Source organism: Typopeltis vanoorti, chromosome 15, assembly GCF_054136105.1.
Source record: "Typopeltis vanoorti isolate ZY-2024b chromosome 15, IOZ_Tvanoo_1.0, whole genome shotgun sequence".
Taxonomy (NCBI): Eukaryota; Metazoa; Arthropoda; class Arachnida; order Uropygi; family Thelyphonidae; genus Typopeltis; species Typopeltis vanoorti.
Window position 1 is genome coordinate 115,515,752 of NC_143563.1, and position 15,299 is coordinate 115,531,050.

General features: G+C 37.3%; 1 protein-coding gene across 1 annotated transcript in view; it reads left to right on the top strand.

The window, feature by feature from the left end:
* The window catches only part of LOC150099091 (tensin-1-like), a 780,515-nt gene that overhangs the window by 336,360 nt on the left and 428,856 nt on the right, over positions 1 to 15,299 (top strand). The window contains exon 13 of the mRNA XM_090405808.1: positions 7,149 to 7,209. Within this exon, the coding sequence (XP_090261934.1) occupies positions 7,149 to 7,209 (61 nt within the window). The remainder of the gene's footprint in view (positions 1 to 7,148; positions 7,210 to 15,299) is intronic.

The following is a 15,299-nucleotide window of genomic DNA, read 5'->3' on the forward strand; positions in this document are numbered from 1 at the left end:
CCCCCACTTGTAGTTCTCACAAAGGTGACCCTTTTCTCACAGAGGTCCTCACACTGCTGGAAACCACCGAGGTAATCACCTCATGGTCACTCTCACCAATTGGTGGATGATTTGACACCTCATTTATAATTATATCCTCTGATGAGATGACCAAATCCAAGACCCATCAGTCCTCGCATGCCCTCTGTTACATACTGTCTGAGGTAGTTATCCCTCAAAAACTCAAGAAACTAATTTTCTTTACTTCCAGTTGGTATCTCATCATTCCAGTCTATATTTCCATAATTAATAATGGTCAGTGATTTTAATAAAAATGGAGGATGAAGTTCTGAGATGAAGAATTCCTTACAGAATGAATGAATGTTTTTCAGTATAGGAGAATGGAAACAGAAGTACACCTAAGAAAAATATGTGCAAAAATTATTCAGGTTTTCCCATTTGTTCACATTATATTAGTGTTTTATGAGGCTGAGACTGGTAGTAATGGGGAAGATGTTCCAGAGTAGGGTCATAGTTACCTAGAGGAATGTTGATTTTTACTTGAAGGCATGCTGGTTAGGAAAACAAGAATGTCTGAAGAGCATGATAAGGAATGCCTAGCATTCTTCTAGTGATTAATTAGATAATTTGTATAGTAATTGCCTATTAGAAAAACTTCAGCATCTCCACCATTTCAGATAACAAGAGCAACTTTTTGAGTTTTTCCAAACTTTTCTAGTTGCTTTATTTTTATGTGAATCCCACTCACAAAAGACTGTTAGTGTAAAGTGTGTTAATATTAGCACCATGGGTAGTCGAGTGGTCTAACAATCCAGAAATCCTACTCTAGAGATTAAATATGGAACTTCTTCAGAGTCTTTAGGTCTCCAATGGGTAGGTGGTGATATCGCACCAGGCAATGTACTTAATCAACAGTGGTAGAATCCATACTCATGATTGTTTTAGTTAGGAGCTTTCAGGTATCAAAGAAGTTGACTGTTATTGGATTTCTTGATTACTTGAGAAAGTATTAGGAAACAGCAATAAGGTAGTAATCAGATAAACAGTTTCCCTTCTTATTCCTAGGAGAAAAAGGGCCAATATGAGTTGATTTGCAAACTGCAGAATAAATACCAATAGAATAGGTGAAAAATAAATAAATAAATAAAAGAGGAAGGAGTACAAACTCCAGACATTTTGAAAAATGCCATAAAGACCATGAAACTTTTGTATTCACACTGGATACTAAAGTTTGCTTGTCCTGATATTACACATTTCTATCAGTCTCACTTTGGTGAAAAGTTAAAGGGGCCATTGAATGTTGTGAATCTTGACTGTCAAATGACATTTACTGAAATGATGACGAATGCAAGAATTGATAAGTAAGACGCCAGAAGATTGGCACTTTTTTCTATGGTAATGATGTGAAGGAGTGCATTATTATATCTAGAAATTACTGGAAGCTGTATTGGACAAAATAAAGTTACACCCTACATCTTTTGTAAGAGACCATAAATCATGCCTATCATCCAGACAGTTGCCAATTCCCTGCATTTTGCCTTTTCAGAATCACTCTGATTTTTCTGGTAACTTGTGAACAATTTAAAGCCATATTTTTCACATATGAAAAAGCCCATATAAAGATTCCTCTCATAATGATGAGAATCGAACTTTGGCTTTTTCCAAAGGGCACATATATTATCGTTCTTCCCATTGTGCTACAGAGACACTTAAGGAGGAAGTTAAGCTGAAGAATATTAAGATTTAAAAAAATGAAATCAAATTGTTTAGTATAGCAGGTATTAATAAAGACAAAAAATGAATATATAAAAAATAGGACAAACAAATGAATTTGAGAGAATAAGGAAAAATAGATTTTTAGCAAAAGATCAAAAAATAGATGCAAGTTAGACACTTTATTTGAAATGGGGTATTAGAGTGAAAATATGCACAAATACTGTCTTTGTCATTCACATAGTGAATGAAAAGTTGAAGATTATTTCTGTTGGAAAAATGTTTATTATCATTACACCCTCCATGGAGTCGACAGACTCATTTTGGGAGGTTCATTCAACTGACAACGTATTTATCATATATAATCTTAAAATCCTTAACACTCCCTGCATTAACAATACCTTCTGATAATGCATTCCATTCACTGACAATTCTCCATATAAAAAATCTACTCTTCACATTCCTATTCACCACACTTTTACATAACTTCCAGGAATGACCTCTGGTTCTTCCCCTCTCACCTTCTACTCTTCTTATAATCCCCTCTGGATTAATCTGATAAAATCCTCTCACTAACTTAAACATCTCTATCATATCACCTCTCTTCCTCCTATCCACCAAACTCTGCAATCCATATTTCTTCAATCTCTCTCCATAGCCAGCATTCCAAACTCCTAATATTGTCTTAGTCACTCGTTTCTGGACTCTCTCCAATGTCTCCACATCACACTGAAAACCAGGTGACCAGATCTGAGCACAATAGTCCAAGTGTTGTCTGACCAGTACATTATACAATGGCAGCACTATGATGTGCAACCTTTGCCACACTAGCAATATGCCCTCTAAACTTCAGTCTACTGTCAACCATCACTCCCAAATCTCGAATCTCATCCACTTCCTGTAGTACAGCACCATTGATATAGTACACAGTCTTATATTTCTGCACTCCAAAATGCAACACCTTGCACTTATTGATATTAAAATTACAAACTCATTCTTTTGTCCAAGTAAAAAGTCTCTTCAAATCTTCCTGAAGGGATTGAGCATCAGCAGTGCTACTTATAATTCTTCCCAGCTTTGCATCATCAGCAAATTATTATTATTATTATTCAGGCTTCCATGGAGTCAAAAGACTCATCGTGGGAGGTCCTTCCTAAGAAACACAGTCTATCAAGACTCATCAAGGGGAGGTTCACCCCCCCTAAGAAACACAAAATCTATCATACCACTCCTTGAACTCATCGACTGTTCTCGCTCCCACCACTCCATCAGGCAATGCATTCCATGGTTCAACCACCCTCCATGCAAAGAAACCACTCCTCACCCTCTTGCTCACGGTTTCCTTTCGTAACTTCCAGGGATGGCCTCTTGTCATCACTCCTTCCTGCTGTTCAACCAAGCGAAAGAACTCCCCAGTGTCAACCCTGTAACCACCTCTCAACGGTTTAAAAGTCTCAATCATATCACCTCTCTTTCTTCTATCTACCAAACTCTGCAGTCCACATTCCCTCAGCCAATCCTCATAACTATCATAACTGAAGATCCTCAGTCATTCCACATTATATATCATTTACAAACAAGTTAAACAGCAGGGGCCCAAAAACAGAACCCTGGGGCATGCCACTGGTTAACCTTCTTTTTTGAGATACTGCTCCATCATACATAACCTGCTGGTATCGTTCAGAGAGCTAATCTCTGAACGATAACCAATATATTCCCTTCCTCGGCAGCTTCTACAGCATATTATTATGTGGTAATCTATCAAACACATTTGCAAAGTCTAAGAATATCACTGTATATGATTCTCCCTTATCTAACAGACTTGTCACCTTATCATAAAATTCAAGTAAATTACTAAAAAAAGCCTTCCCTTTACAAGTCCATGCTGACCATCATAAAGAATGCTATGTCAATCAACCCAATTCTGTATTCTATTCCTTACCAATCTCTCCAACACCTTGACCACAACTGCAGTTATACAGACTGGCCAATAGTTGGAGACTTCTGTCTTAGAACCATGCTTGTGGAGTGGTACTATTTTGCCTTCTTTCCACTCCTACCCACTGCAAGACTTTCATTAAATAACCAGGTCAAAGGCATAACCAACGGTGGTGCACATTCCTTAAGAATACGTGGGGGATATGTCATCCATTCCCACAGTCTTATTCACATCTAACCCAATCAGCATCTGATACACCTCTGTTTCTTTCACTTCCAATTCTCCTAATACCTGTTTCTCTTCTATATATTGTACTGGATCATTTATACCGGTATGATATACGCTGATAAAGTGCTTGTTCAATAATTCCACTATATACTTTGCCATAATTATTCTTCCTCTTGCTTGTCATGTAGCAGAAAAATTCCCTTGAGTTAACCTTGCCCTGACCAGCCAATCTCCTCTCATACTGCACCTTTTCTTTCTTTACCATGTTTGTCACCCTTCTAGCCTGCTCTTTATGGATCTGATTACCAACTGTCTTGTACCTCCTCCATAACATTTTCTTTTCCAGCAAATCTTGCTTGATTTCACTGTTCATCCAATTAACTCCTACTCTATTTATTATTATTATTGTTCCGGACAATTCCAAGGAGTCGACAGACTCATCGAGGGAAGCCCTAACATCATGTCAAGAACAACTATTCGACATTCACACAGTATCTATCATGCCTTGCCTTGAACTCATTCACGGTCGTAGCACCCACAACAGACTCTGGAAGCTTATTCCACTCATTCACCACTCTCCAAGTAAAAAACCTAGCTCTAACACCCTTGTCAACCATGCTCTTGCCCAACTTCCATGCATGGCCCCTAGTCCTCCCACCACCAGTCATATTTTCAAAAATATCTTCTGGATCAATCTTATAGAAACCCTTCAGTAATTTGAATGTCTCAATCATATCACCCCTCCTTCGCCTATCATCCAATCTCTGCAACCCACAAATCTTCAACCTATTATCATAAGGTTCATTCCACAGACCTGCTATCATCTTGGTCACTTGTCTCTGGATCCTCTCCACTTCCTCCCCATCATGAAGAAACCCTGATGCAAATTTATTTGCTTAACTCTTGGTATGCAGTCGAACATTGCTTTTGTCTCATACTGCCTTGATTTTCACATGCATTGTCAACATCTTTACCGCTCAGCTCATCTACCGAACTTACTGATGCTAACAGACTACAGAGCTTCCCATAATCACTTGCTTTATACTTCCACATGTATCCATTTTTGGTAGTGACCTTTTCTTGTTTAATCAACTCCCAAACAAGTACCTCGTGATCACTCTCACCAACTGGTGGCAGTGTCAAGACTTCATTAACAACTACATCTTGTGAAGTTATCACCACATCCAAAACATTAAAGCCTCTAGTTGCTTCAATCACATGCTGCTTAAGATACTTATCTCTCAGAAATTCCACAAACTCCCTCTCCTTGTTCCCATAGATTATCTCCTCCTTCCAGTCTACATTCCTGTAATTAAAGTCTCCCATCAGGATCACCTTCTTTTTATATACCCAACTAATTTGCCTAAATATTTCACAATCAGTATTCTTTGCATTCCTTGGCCTATAACAGCATCCTATCAGATATACTAACCTGTTTATTTCAACTTCACACCACATAGATTCAAAATCTGTACATGCAATATCATTATTGATTAGTTACCTGCCACTTGATTCTCTTCCCTCTGCAATCCTTGACTACATTTGATAGTTTATTATACATGCCTTGGTTCAGGCAGAAAGTGGGATGCGGTAAGTTTTTGGAGTTTCATTCCACTGTTGTTATCTTTAACTTCCATCAAGAGGCACAAGTCTACATGATATTATTATTATTACATGGAGTCTGTAGACTCATTTGGTGTGATCCTAAACATTTTTTGATGAACAAGGTTTGTTTACCAAGCACTAACCAACATTTACACAGTATCTGTAATACTTTGTTTAAAATCTTTGTAAGTAAAGGAGCTGCGGGAAAAGTATTAAGAATTTTGTTGATTGTCTTGGGTTCATATCTGTTGAGTGTGAGGTTCTGTCTGAGGTCAGTACAGTAACAAGGGTATGAAGCGCCTGTTGCAAGTGTCTAACTTGCACCCCGTAACCCAACACAAGTGTCTAACTTGTGCCTCCCTAATCCAAAATAACAAAAATTTTGAAAAATTTAAATGTAACAAGTTAAATTTTGCTAAATGCAATATGTTAAATACTTACTATTATCCCCATCAAAATGAGTTGCAGTGTGTTGCAGAATTTGTGTGTCTAAAGCAGCGTATTGCCGAAATTTAAAAATACAATATAAAATAGCGAACTTTTATATCTATTTATTTATTTTTATTTTTTACATTTTTTAAGTTTTGCGCTTCAAACCTAGTTGCACCCGTGGCGGGCGCCTCTTTTGCCACACCCTCATTACGGCACTGTCTGAGGTAGTGCATTTCTTGATTCCTTTTTAATGACATACTGGATATACTATATGCTTTAATCTCTTAATGTTTTAATCATGCCTATCTTTTGTAATGGATGATGATGTGAACCAGTAATAAAAAAATCCTCCCTTTGTGGTTGGTTTTCTGTATTCTGAAAAGGATAATCTTTTTTCTTCTTCATTTATTGCAATAAGGATATCAAGGTACGGTAATATGTGATCTTCCAGTTCAAGAGTGAATTTTATATTGGGATGCAAGCTGTTCAGATAATCTTTGAAATTAAATTCATCCTATGAGCTGTTTACCTTCCCAAATCCCTAACTTCATGAATTTTTTGGAGCACAGCTCAATCAAAGTAATACACAATTGGTAATCTTTTCATCCCAAAATGCATAACCTTACAATTTTTTGTATTAAAGTGATTGTCATTCTCCTTTGTTTTTACTTCAGTCTATTTAAATCATCCTACAAGATCTCTACATCAGCTTTATTGATTATTATTATTATCATCAGACCTCCATTGAGTCTTATCATGTGGATAAGTCTTATCCACATGATAGAGTGTCAAAGAGGTCCTACTCTTTGGCACACACAGATCATGATACAGTGACTTAAATGCAAAAAACCTACCCCACCCCTTTGCTTAAATTCTCCTTATACAGCTTCTTCTCCAGCCATTCTATGAAAAGCCTCATATTGGTCATTTGTCTCTGAACTCTCTCGAATACCTCTTCAACTTTTTAAAAACCAGGAGACCAAATCTGTGTACAGTAATCCATATGTGATCTGATGTGATAAAAGTGTTGTACAATGGAATCATAGTGTCCTCACTCCTACACATCAGTGTTCTTCACATCTCCTGTATCATTAATGTAAACTTCATATTTTATTGTATGTATTATGTTAATATCATTAAAATGGTAAGTTGTTTATCAGCTTTATAATTATCATCTTCAGATAATCAATATCTGAATATTTTATACTGCAAAATGTTTTAAATATTTTAGGATGCTGTCCATTTATTAAAATATACCAAGGAATGCAACCTGTTTATACATCTGGAGTGTAGTAAGTATCTCTATTTATTAGCAAAATTGTTTTACTTAGCATTTTACATCCTAAATGTTTCTGGTTTGTTTTTTAATAAATGATGCAAAATTTGAAATCCGAGTTGTTAACACGAGGCAAGAGATGAAACGGATGTAGATGAAATTAAGAGAATTCAATATATGTATGGAAGAGTGAATATGATGAAAACAAATAATATCAGTATGAAAGATTCGCAAGTGGGGTTGTATGAATATTCAGTTATTAGAAGTGTGGTAAATGAAAAGATGCACAAGGTTTGTTTTCACTGGAGGTAAAATGAATAGAGTGATCAAGGTATTGAATATGAGGAGTAAGCGAGCAAAAGAGTTGATAGTGGAAATAAGGACAAATAACTTGACTGGGAACAAGAAACATGTAAGAAGAGAAGGATAAAATATAATAGTGTGATAGGAAAAGAAGTTAGTGTGTTACCAGTTGCCAGGTATGATAGTGATGAAATGAGGTGAAGAGCGAAGGTTGTGAATGACATGTTAGCAAAAATGTGTGAGGAGAAAGCGGTGCAGTTTATTAATGTGTGGAATGAGTTTGAGGAATGAATTGAACTGTATAAGAGTGATGGACTGCCTTTGGTGTGAGTCATTTGGAGAGACTGCTGCTGCTGGAAGGTAGAGAAATGAGTGCAGAGAATGAATCTGATCAAGTAAGAAGTGATGTGAAAGAGCAGGAAAGTAAGAAAGAAGAGATTGAAGTAGTGGTTATTAATGAAGAAGTGGGTAGCATGTGTTTAGAGAATGAGAGAACAAGTGTGCAAAACAAACAAGGAAACGGGGAGGTTCAGGGTGGACAGCGGAACACGGCATGAAAACCGTTGATGCTCCAAGAGGATGTGAATGCATGTGTAGACATAAAGGGAAGGGATAACCTGGGATCAGGGAAATAGTTGGATGATGAATAAGGAGAAAAAGAAATGGCTCAAGTTAGGTTTGGAGAAGCTACATCTAATAAGTGGTATTAGTGAAACTTGTTATAGATCCAGGAATGAGCTGTTATGTTTGTATTCAAATGCCAGAAGTGCAAAAACAAGGCTAATGAAATGGTTACATTAATTGAGTCTATTTTATTATTATAGTTGCCTGTAATAATAATAATTATTATTATTATTACGGGCAACCCCAAGGAGTCCTTAGACTCATCGAGGGAGGCCCTAAACATCATATCAAGAACAACTATTCGGCATTTGCACAGTATCTATCATACTTTGCTTTGAACTCGTTTACAGTCATGGTACCCACAATAAACTCTGGCAGCTTATTCCACTCATTGACCACTCTCCAAGTAAAACACCTAGTTCTAACACCCTTGCTAACTACACTCTTGCTCAGTTTCCATGGATGGTCCCTAGTTCTCACACCACCAGATCTGTTCTGAAAATTTTCCTATGAATTAATCTTGTAAAAATCCTTCAGTAATTTGAATGTCTCAATCATATCATCCCTTTTCTGCCTATCAACCAATTTCTGTAACCCACAGATCTTCAATCTGTTCTCGTAAGGTTCATTCCATAGACCAGCTGTCATCTTGGTCACTCGTCTCTGGATCCTCTCTACCTCCTTGCCATCAAGAAGACAACCCAGGGGCCCAGATTTGGGCACAGTAGTCAAGATGGGGTCTTATCAAGGCTCGATAAAGAGGAACAATAACTTGCTTATCTCTGCTCATCAAAGTATTCTTCAGTAACCAAGTGATCTGATGAGTTGATTTAGCCACTTTTGTTATGCGCCTCCTAAACTTCAACCCCCTATCTACCAACACATCCAAATCTCTGGCTTCATCAACCTCATGGAGTACAGTTCCACCAATGTGATATACTGCTGTTAATTTTTTCACCCTAAAATGCATAACCTTACACTTTGCTACATTAAATTGACATCCATTCTCATTAGCCCAGACTGCCAGTCTATCCAAATCATCCTGCAAAATTTTGACATCATGCGCATTCACTATTGCTCTACCCAACTTTGCATCATCAGCAAATAAATGAACAGTTCCTCTCGGATTCTTTCCCATATCATTAATGAACAAATTAAATAGCAGGGATCTGTTACAAGAACAGAACCCTGCAGCACACCACTAGTAACAGGCCTTCTTTTGGACTCACTCCTGAATAAACTACTCTCTGATATCTCTCCATCAAGAATGTGTGTCAATATCTAAAAAAGTTTTAAACATTTTACTACAATTTTCAACATCATATTTATGTCAATTAGGATTTTCTACCCTCACCACAATTAAGTGTAAAAAGAGAGGAACTCTTCAGTGTATTGGCGAGGAAATGAGAGTTTGCCTTTCAAATATATGCCCAAACATTGAAGCAATTGCTAGGACACATCAGGCTCATGTTTCTCATAAACACAAGAATGAATAAACTTAAGGTATGTTTCATTTTATTTTTTTTATCGCATTATTTTTTTTCTGTAATATTTGACTTAATTATTAAAACACATTTCTCAGAAATTTGTATATAATGCGCCTACAATTATATGTAGGATTTTAAATGCACCTCGACTTCAAAAAGTTTGAGAACCACTGCTCTAGAGTCACAGATTGATGACTATTTGGATTCCAATCCAAATTTTGATTACAGATTTGAAAGAAAAATTTCAGAGTTGATGATACAAAAGAAAATAATGCAAAATGATGAGTGAAATCTTAGAAGTAGAGCAAGACAGTTTCTTCTTGGTCTCTTCAAACAGCTTAAGCAAAGGTTGCCTGAAAACTTGAATATTTTAAGAATGAGGTCTTCTTTTTCTGTTGACAATATCCTAAAACATATAAAAGAACCTATTACTCCCATCTTAGAAATAATGCTGAAAACAGAAAAAGATGTTGCTGCTGCTGAATACCAGTACAATACTATTATTATTATTATTATTATTCAGGTCTCCATGGAGTCAAAAGATTCATTGTGGTATGTCCTAAGTAAGAACATAAAGTTTGTCAAGACTTATCGAGGGGGCCCCCCCTAAGAAACACAAAGTCCATCATACCACTCTTTAAACTCATTGACCGTTCTCGCTCCCACTCCATCAGGCAATGCATTTCATGGCTCAACCACTCTCCATGCAAAGAAACCACTCCTCACCCTCTTTCTCACAGTTTCCTTTCGTAACTTACAGGGATGGCCTCTTGTCATCACTCCTTCCCACTGTTCAACCAATTGAAAGAACTCCCCAGTGTCAACTCTGTAACCACCTCTCAACAGTTTAAAAGTCTCAATCATATCACCTCTCCTTCTTCTATCTGCCAAACTCTGCAGTCCACATTCCCTCAGCCGATTCTCATAACTATCCCTGTACAGTCCTGAAACCATCTTTGTCATCCATCTTTGTATCCTTTCCACAGTTAATTTATCCCCTTCAAATCCTGGAGACCAAATCTGAGAACAATAATCCAACTGTGGTCTGATCAGAGACTTACACAACAGAATGATAACCCTCTTATCTCTGCAGGTCAGTGTCCTTCTCATAATTGCAGCAATCCTCTGTGTTACCTTAACCACATTTGCAATATGTCTCCTAAACTTCAGGTTTCTATCAATCATCAACCCCAGATCTCTTGTCTCCCCAACTGCATGGAAGGTGGTTGAGCCGTGGAATGCATTGCCTGATAGAGTGGTGAGGGCGAGAACGGTCAATGAGTTTAAGGAGTGGTATGATAGACTTTGTGTTTCTTGGGGGGGGGACCTCCCCTCGATGAGTCTTGACAGACTTTATGTTCTTAGGAAGGCCCTCCCACGATGAGTCTTTTAACTCCATGGAGGCCTGAATAATAATAATAATATCCCCTTGCAATCCACTGGCAATGTCATTGATATAAAGGTTAAATAATATAGGTCCTAGTACTGAGCCCTGTGGGACCCCACTTGTAACCCTCTGCCTCCTTGAAACTGCTCCACCATACACAACTCTCTGATACATATCAGACAGCCAATCCTGAATCCAGTTTACCAATCTGACATCCAGACCCATGTGCTGCAACTTAAATATCAGCTTATCATGTGGCACCCTGTCAAATGCCTTCACTAAGTCTAAGAAAATTGCAGTATATGCCTTTCCCCTCCTCATCTAATGTTCTTGTAACTTTATTATAAAAGGCTGGCATATTGCTAAAACAAGAGTGCCCTTTCACAAATCCATGTTGACTCTCACAGATAACATTACCCTCATCTGCCCAATGCTGTATATGGTCCCTCACTACTTTCTCCAAGATCTTAACAACTACTGATGACACACAGACTGGCCTATAATTAGACACTTCCAGTCTGTTACCACCCTTATGCACTGGCACTATCTTACCTTCCTTCCATTCCCTGGGCACCTTTGCCGAAGCCAGACTTTCATTGAAAAGCCAGGTTAAAGGCACTGTCAGTTCCCTAGCACATTCTCTCAAAACTCGTGGTGAAATACCATCCAGTCCCACAGCTTTACTGACATCCAGAGCACTCAGTAACTGAAACACACTCTCCTCCTGTACCTCTAAACCTCGAACCAGCCCTATCCCTCTAGCATTAAAACTGACTCCTCCAGGATGAAATACTCCAATAAAGTGTTCATTGAACAATTCCACTATGTCCTCTGCATCAGTCACTCTATTCCCATTTTTATCCCACAATATCATTCTTCCACAGTCATTTCTCCTCCTACTGGCCACATAGCTAAAATATTCCCTAGGATTTACTTTGGACTATCCACTTAAATAAATGGACAAATATAGAAAACACTGAGCTATTCTGGACTGAGGTACGAGAATATAAAGATGCATCTGGAATGAATCCATTTAAAGAAATTGCTCAGTGTGCAATAAATTTATTAATACTGCCAAATTTTATTGTGGAAATTGAAGAAATTTTTAGTTCCATGAATGTAGTTAAAACTAAATTAAGAAGCAAGATGGAATTGCCAATGCTAATGGCTATTTTGTTAGTTAAGTATGGCTTCAGGCATAACAACAAGTACTGTACAGACTATCATTTACCAGCATCTACACTGAGTAATATTGGAACAATGGCCACATATAATAAAGCTAAAAATCTAAGTGAAAACATGGATGAATTCAGTGCAGAAGACCACATGGAAGGTGTATTTAGCCACTTATATGCAAGTATCACTTCAACTTGAATAAAGTAAGTAACTTAAAAGTATCAGCTACTACTTTTAAAATTTTAGCTTCAAATTTTTATTTTTAACTCCTTTCTAGCTCTTTTCAACTATTTTTTTTTTTAAGATTTAGCTGCTTTTAGTAATTTTCATTTGGCAACACTAATTGCAATAAGTAAGTAAATATTAAATAAGTAATCTTGGAGAAATTAGTAAGAGACCATATATAGCATTGGGGAGATGAGGGTTATATTATCTGTGAGAGTCAACATGGATTTGTTAAGGGGCACTCTTGCTTTAGTAATATGATTGCCTTTTATAATAAAGTGACAAGAGCAGTTGATGAGGGAAAGGCATATACTGCCATTTTTTTTTTGGATTTTGCAAAGGCATTTGACAGGGTGCCACAGATAAGTTGATATTTAAGTTACAGCACATGGGTTTAGACATCGGGTTAGCCAACTGGATTCAGGATTGGCTGTCTGATAGATATCAGAGAGTTGTGTATGGTGGTGCAGTATCAAGGAGGCAGAAGGTTACAAGTGGGGTCCCACAGGGCTCAGTACTGGGACCTATATTGTTTAACCTTTATCAAAAACATTGTCAATGGATTGCATCGGGATATTCAGTTGTTTGCAGATGATGTGAAGCTGGAAAGGGTTATTAGTAATAGCACAGATATGGCAGCCCTACAAAAGGATTTCAAGTTGACTTCATGAAGGGAATCACTACAGTAGAAATGTGCTGGAAGTTTGGTTCTTCTTGTCTGGGGTTGTCACTGTATAGATATTTTTTGATGATGTTCAGAGGGTATCCATTTTGTGATAATGTTTTGGCTATTAGTGAGATTTCAGTCTGTGTATCCTCCTCTTCTGATATAAACTTATGTACTCTATTTTTCAACATATGGATAATGCTTAGTTTGTGTGTCTTGTAATGGTTAGAAGTATAATGAAGGTATCTTCCAGTGTCTGTCAGCTTTCTGTAAATAGATAAATTTACACTATTCGATTGTCTTTTTATCAAGATGTCTAGAAAATGCAGATGGTTGTTGTTTTCAACTTCCAGAGTGAATTTTATTTTATTATGTATGGAGTCGATTTTATTCACAAACGATTTTAGGTTTTCTAAGCTATCTTGCCATATAATGAAAATATCATCAACATATCGCCACCATATAGATGGTCTAGGGGAGATTGTTGAGAGAATTTCTTTTTCAAGTTTTTCCACTAAAAGGTCTGCACAAGATGGTGATAGCAGACTTCCCATTGCTAGGCCGTCTAATTGTTAGTATATAGTGTTATTAACCTTGAAGAAATTAGACTGAAGGCGGTGTTTAAACATCTGTGTGATATCTAGAGGAAAGAGGTCTTGAATGATGTTTATTACCTCTTCTACTGGTACATTGGTGAAGAGGGACACAATATCCAGACTGGCTAGTATGTCTGTTGGTTCAATCTTAATGGCTTGGAGTTTATTTACAAAATGCTAGCTATTCTTGATATTGGACTCTGTTGATCTTATTTTGTTATTTAATAAGTTTACAAGATGCTTAGCCAAAAGGTAAGTTGGGGATGATCTCCCATCAACGATTGGATGGAGAGGTATATCCTTTTTATGTATTTTAGGTGTCTCATATAGTCTGGGAGTAATGGGATGTGAAGATTTTATTCTTCTCTTCACTTCTTCTGGCCAAATGTTGCAATTACGGATTAGTTGGTTTGTTTCATTGTGATTTTTCATGGTGAGATCTTTGTCTAGGATCTCATAGGTAGAGTTGTCTGATAGTAATACGTTTAACTTATTATAATAGTCTTTAGAGTTAAGGATGACTGTTGAATTTCCCTTATCAGCCTTGGTAATGATAATCCTTAACAATCCTTAACTTAAAGAAAAACAAAGATATCAGTTAAACGGTTTTAGTTTGTTAGTAACTTCCACAGGCCAAGAAGTGACCTTCTTATGGAGCCTATGGAGTTTTCTAATTTGTGAGTTGGTGGATTGTATTCAATAGGGAGGTAAGTAGCCCAATACCAGTTTGGTTGAGTATCATGATGGCGTTCCCCTTATCCACTTTGGTGACATATATCATATATATCACAGAAGTAAACTCACTTTGACGATAAACCTTTGCAAAGTGTAACTCAGTAACTCAACTATTTTATCTGCTTCAGTCACCTGGTGACCATCATCACTCATTAATGTTAATCTTCCATAGTCATTCTTCCTCTTACTTTCCACACAATGAAAGAACTCTTTGGAATTTCCTTTGGCCTTCTTGGCTGGATTCTTCTGATAATCTGAGTTTACCTTTCGTACCATGCTGGTCACCTTTTATCCTTGTACTGGTCATGAGTTTGCTGGTCATTTTCTTCTTCTGCAGCTCATGCTTAATGATATTATTCATCCATCTAACTCCTACCTGATTAACCCGCCTTACCTTGGGTATACAATTTAATACTGTTTCCTCTAGATGACCTTTATCTATATCCCATGCACTACTAACATCCTTACCCTGCAGTGTTTTATGCCATGGTACAGATTCATGCTTCTTCCTAAGCATGTCATAATCACCTGCCTTATAGTTCCCAAAATACCCTTTCTTGATAGAATATTCCTCATGTTTTACAATGTTTTACAAAAGGTAGTTTCTGATCTCTGGAATGTTGAATATGTGGAAATGTTGAGAAGATAGTTTACAGAGTCTAGTAGATATGAAGACGAGGAGTGATGTGATAGAAATGTCCAAGTCAGTAAGGGATTGTTATGGGGTCGATGTTGAAGAGGTGTTTCCATAAAATGGTGTTATATCAGGGGAGAACATAAGGTTATCGCTAAAAGCTGTATAAGGAGGAGGAGGAGGGGGGGGAGGGGAAGGGAGTGAGAAGAAGGTTTTTTGCATGCAGAGTTGTGAATGATTGGAATGCTTTGCCTGAGAGTATGGTGTCTGCA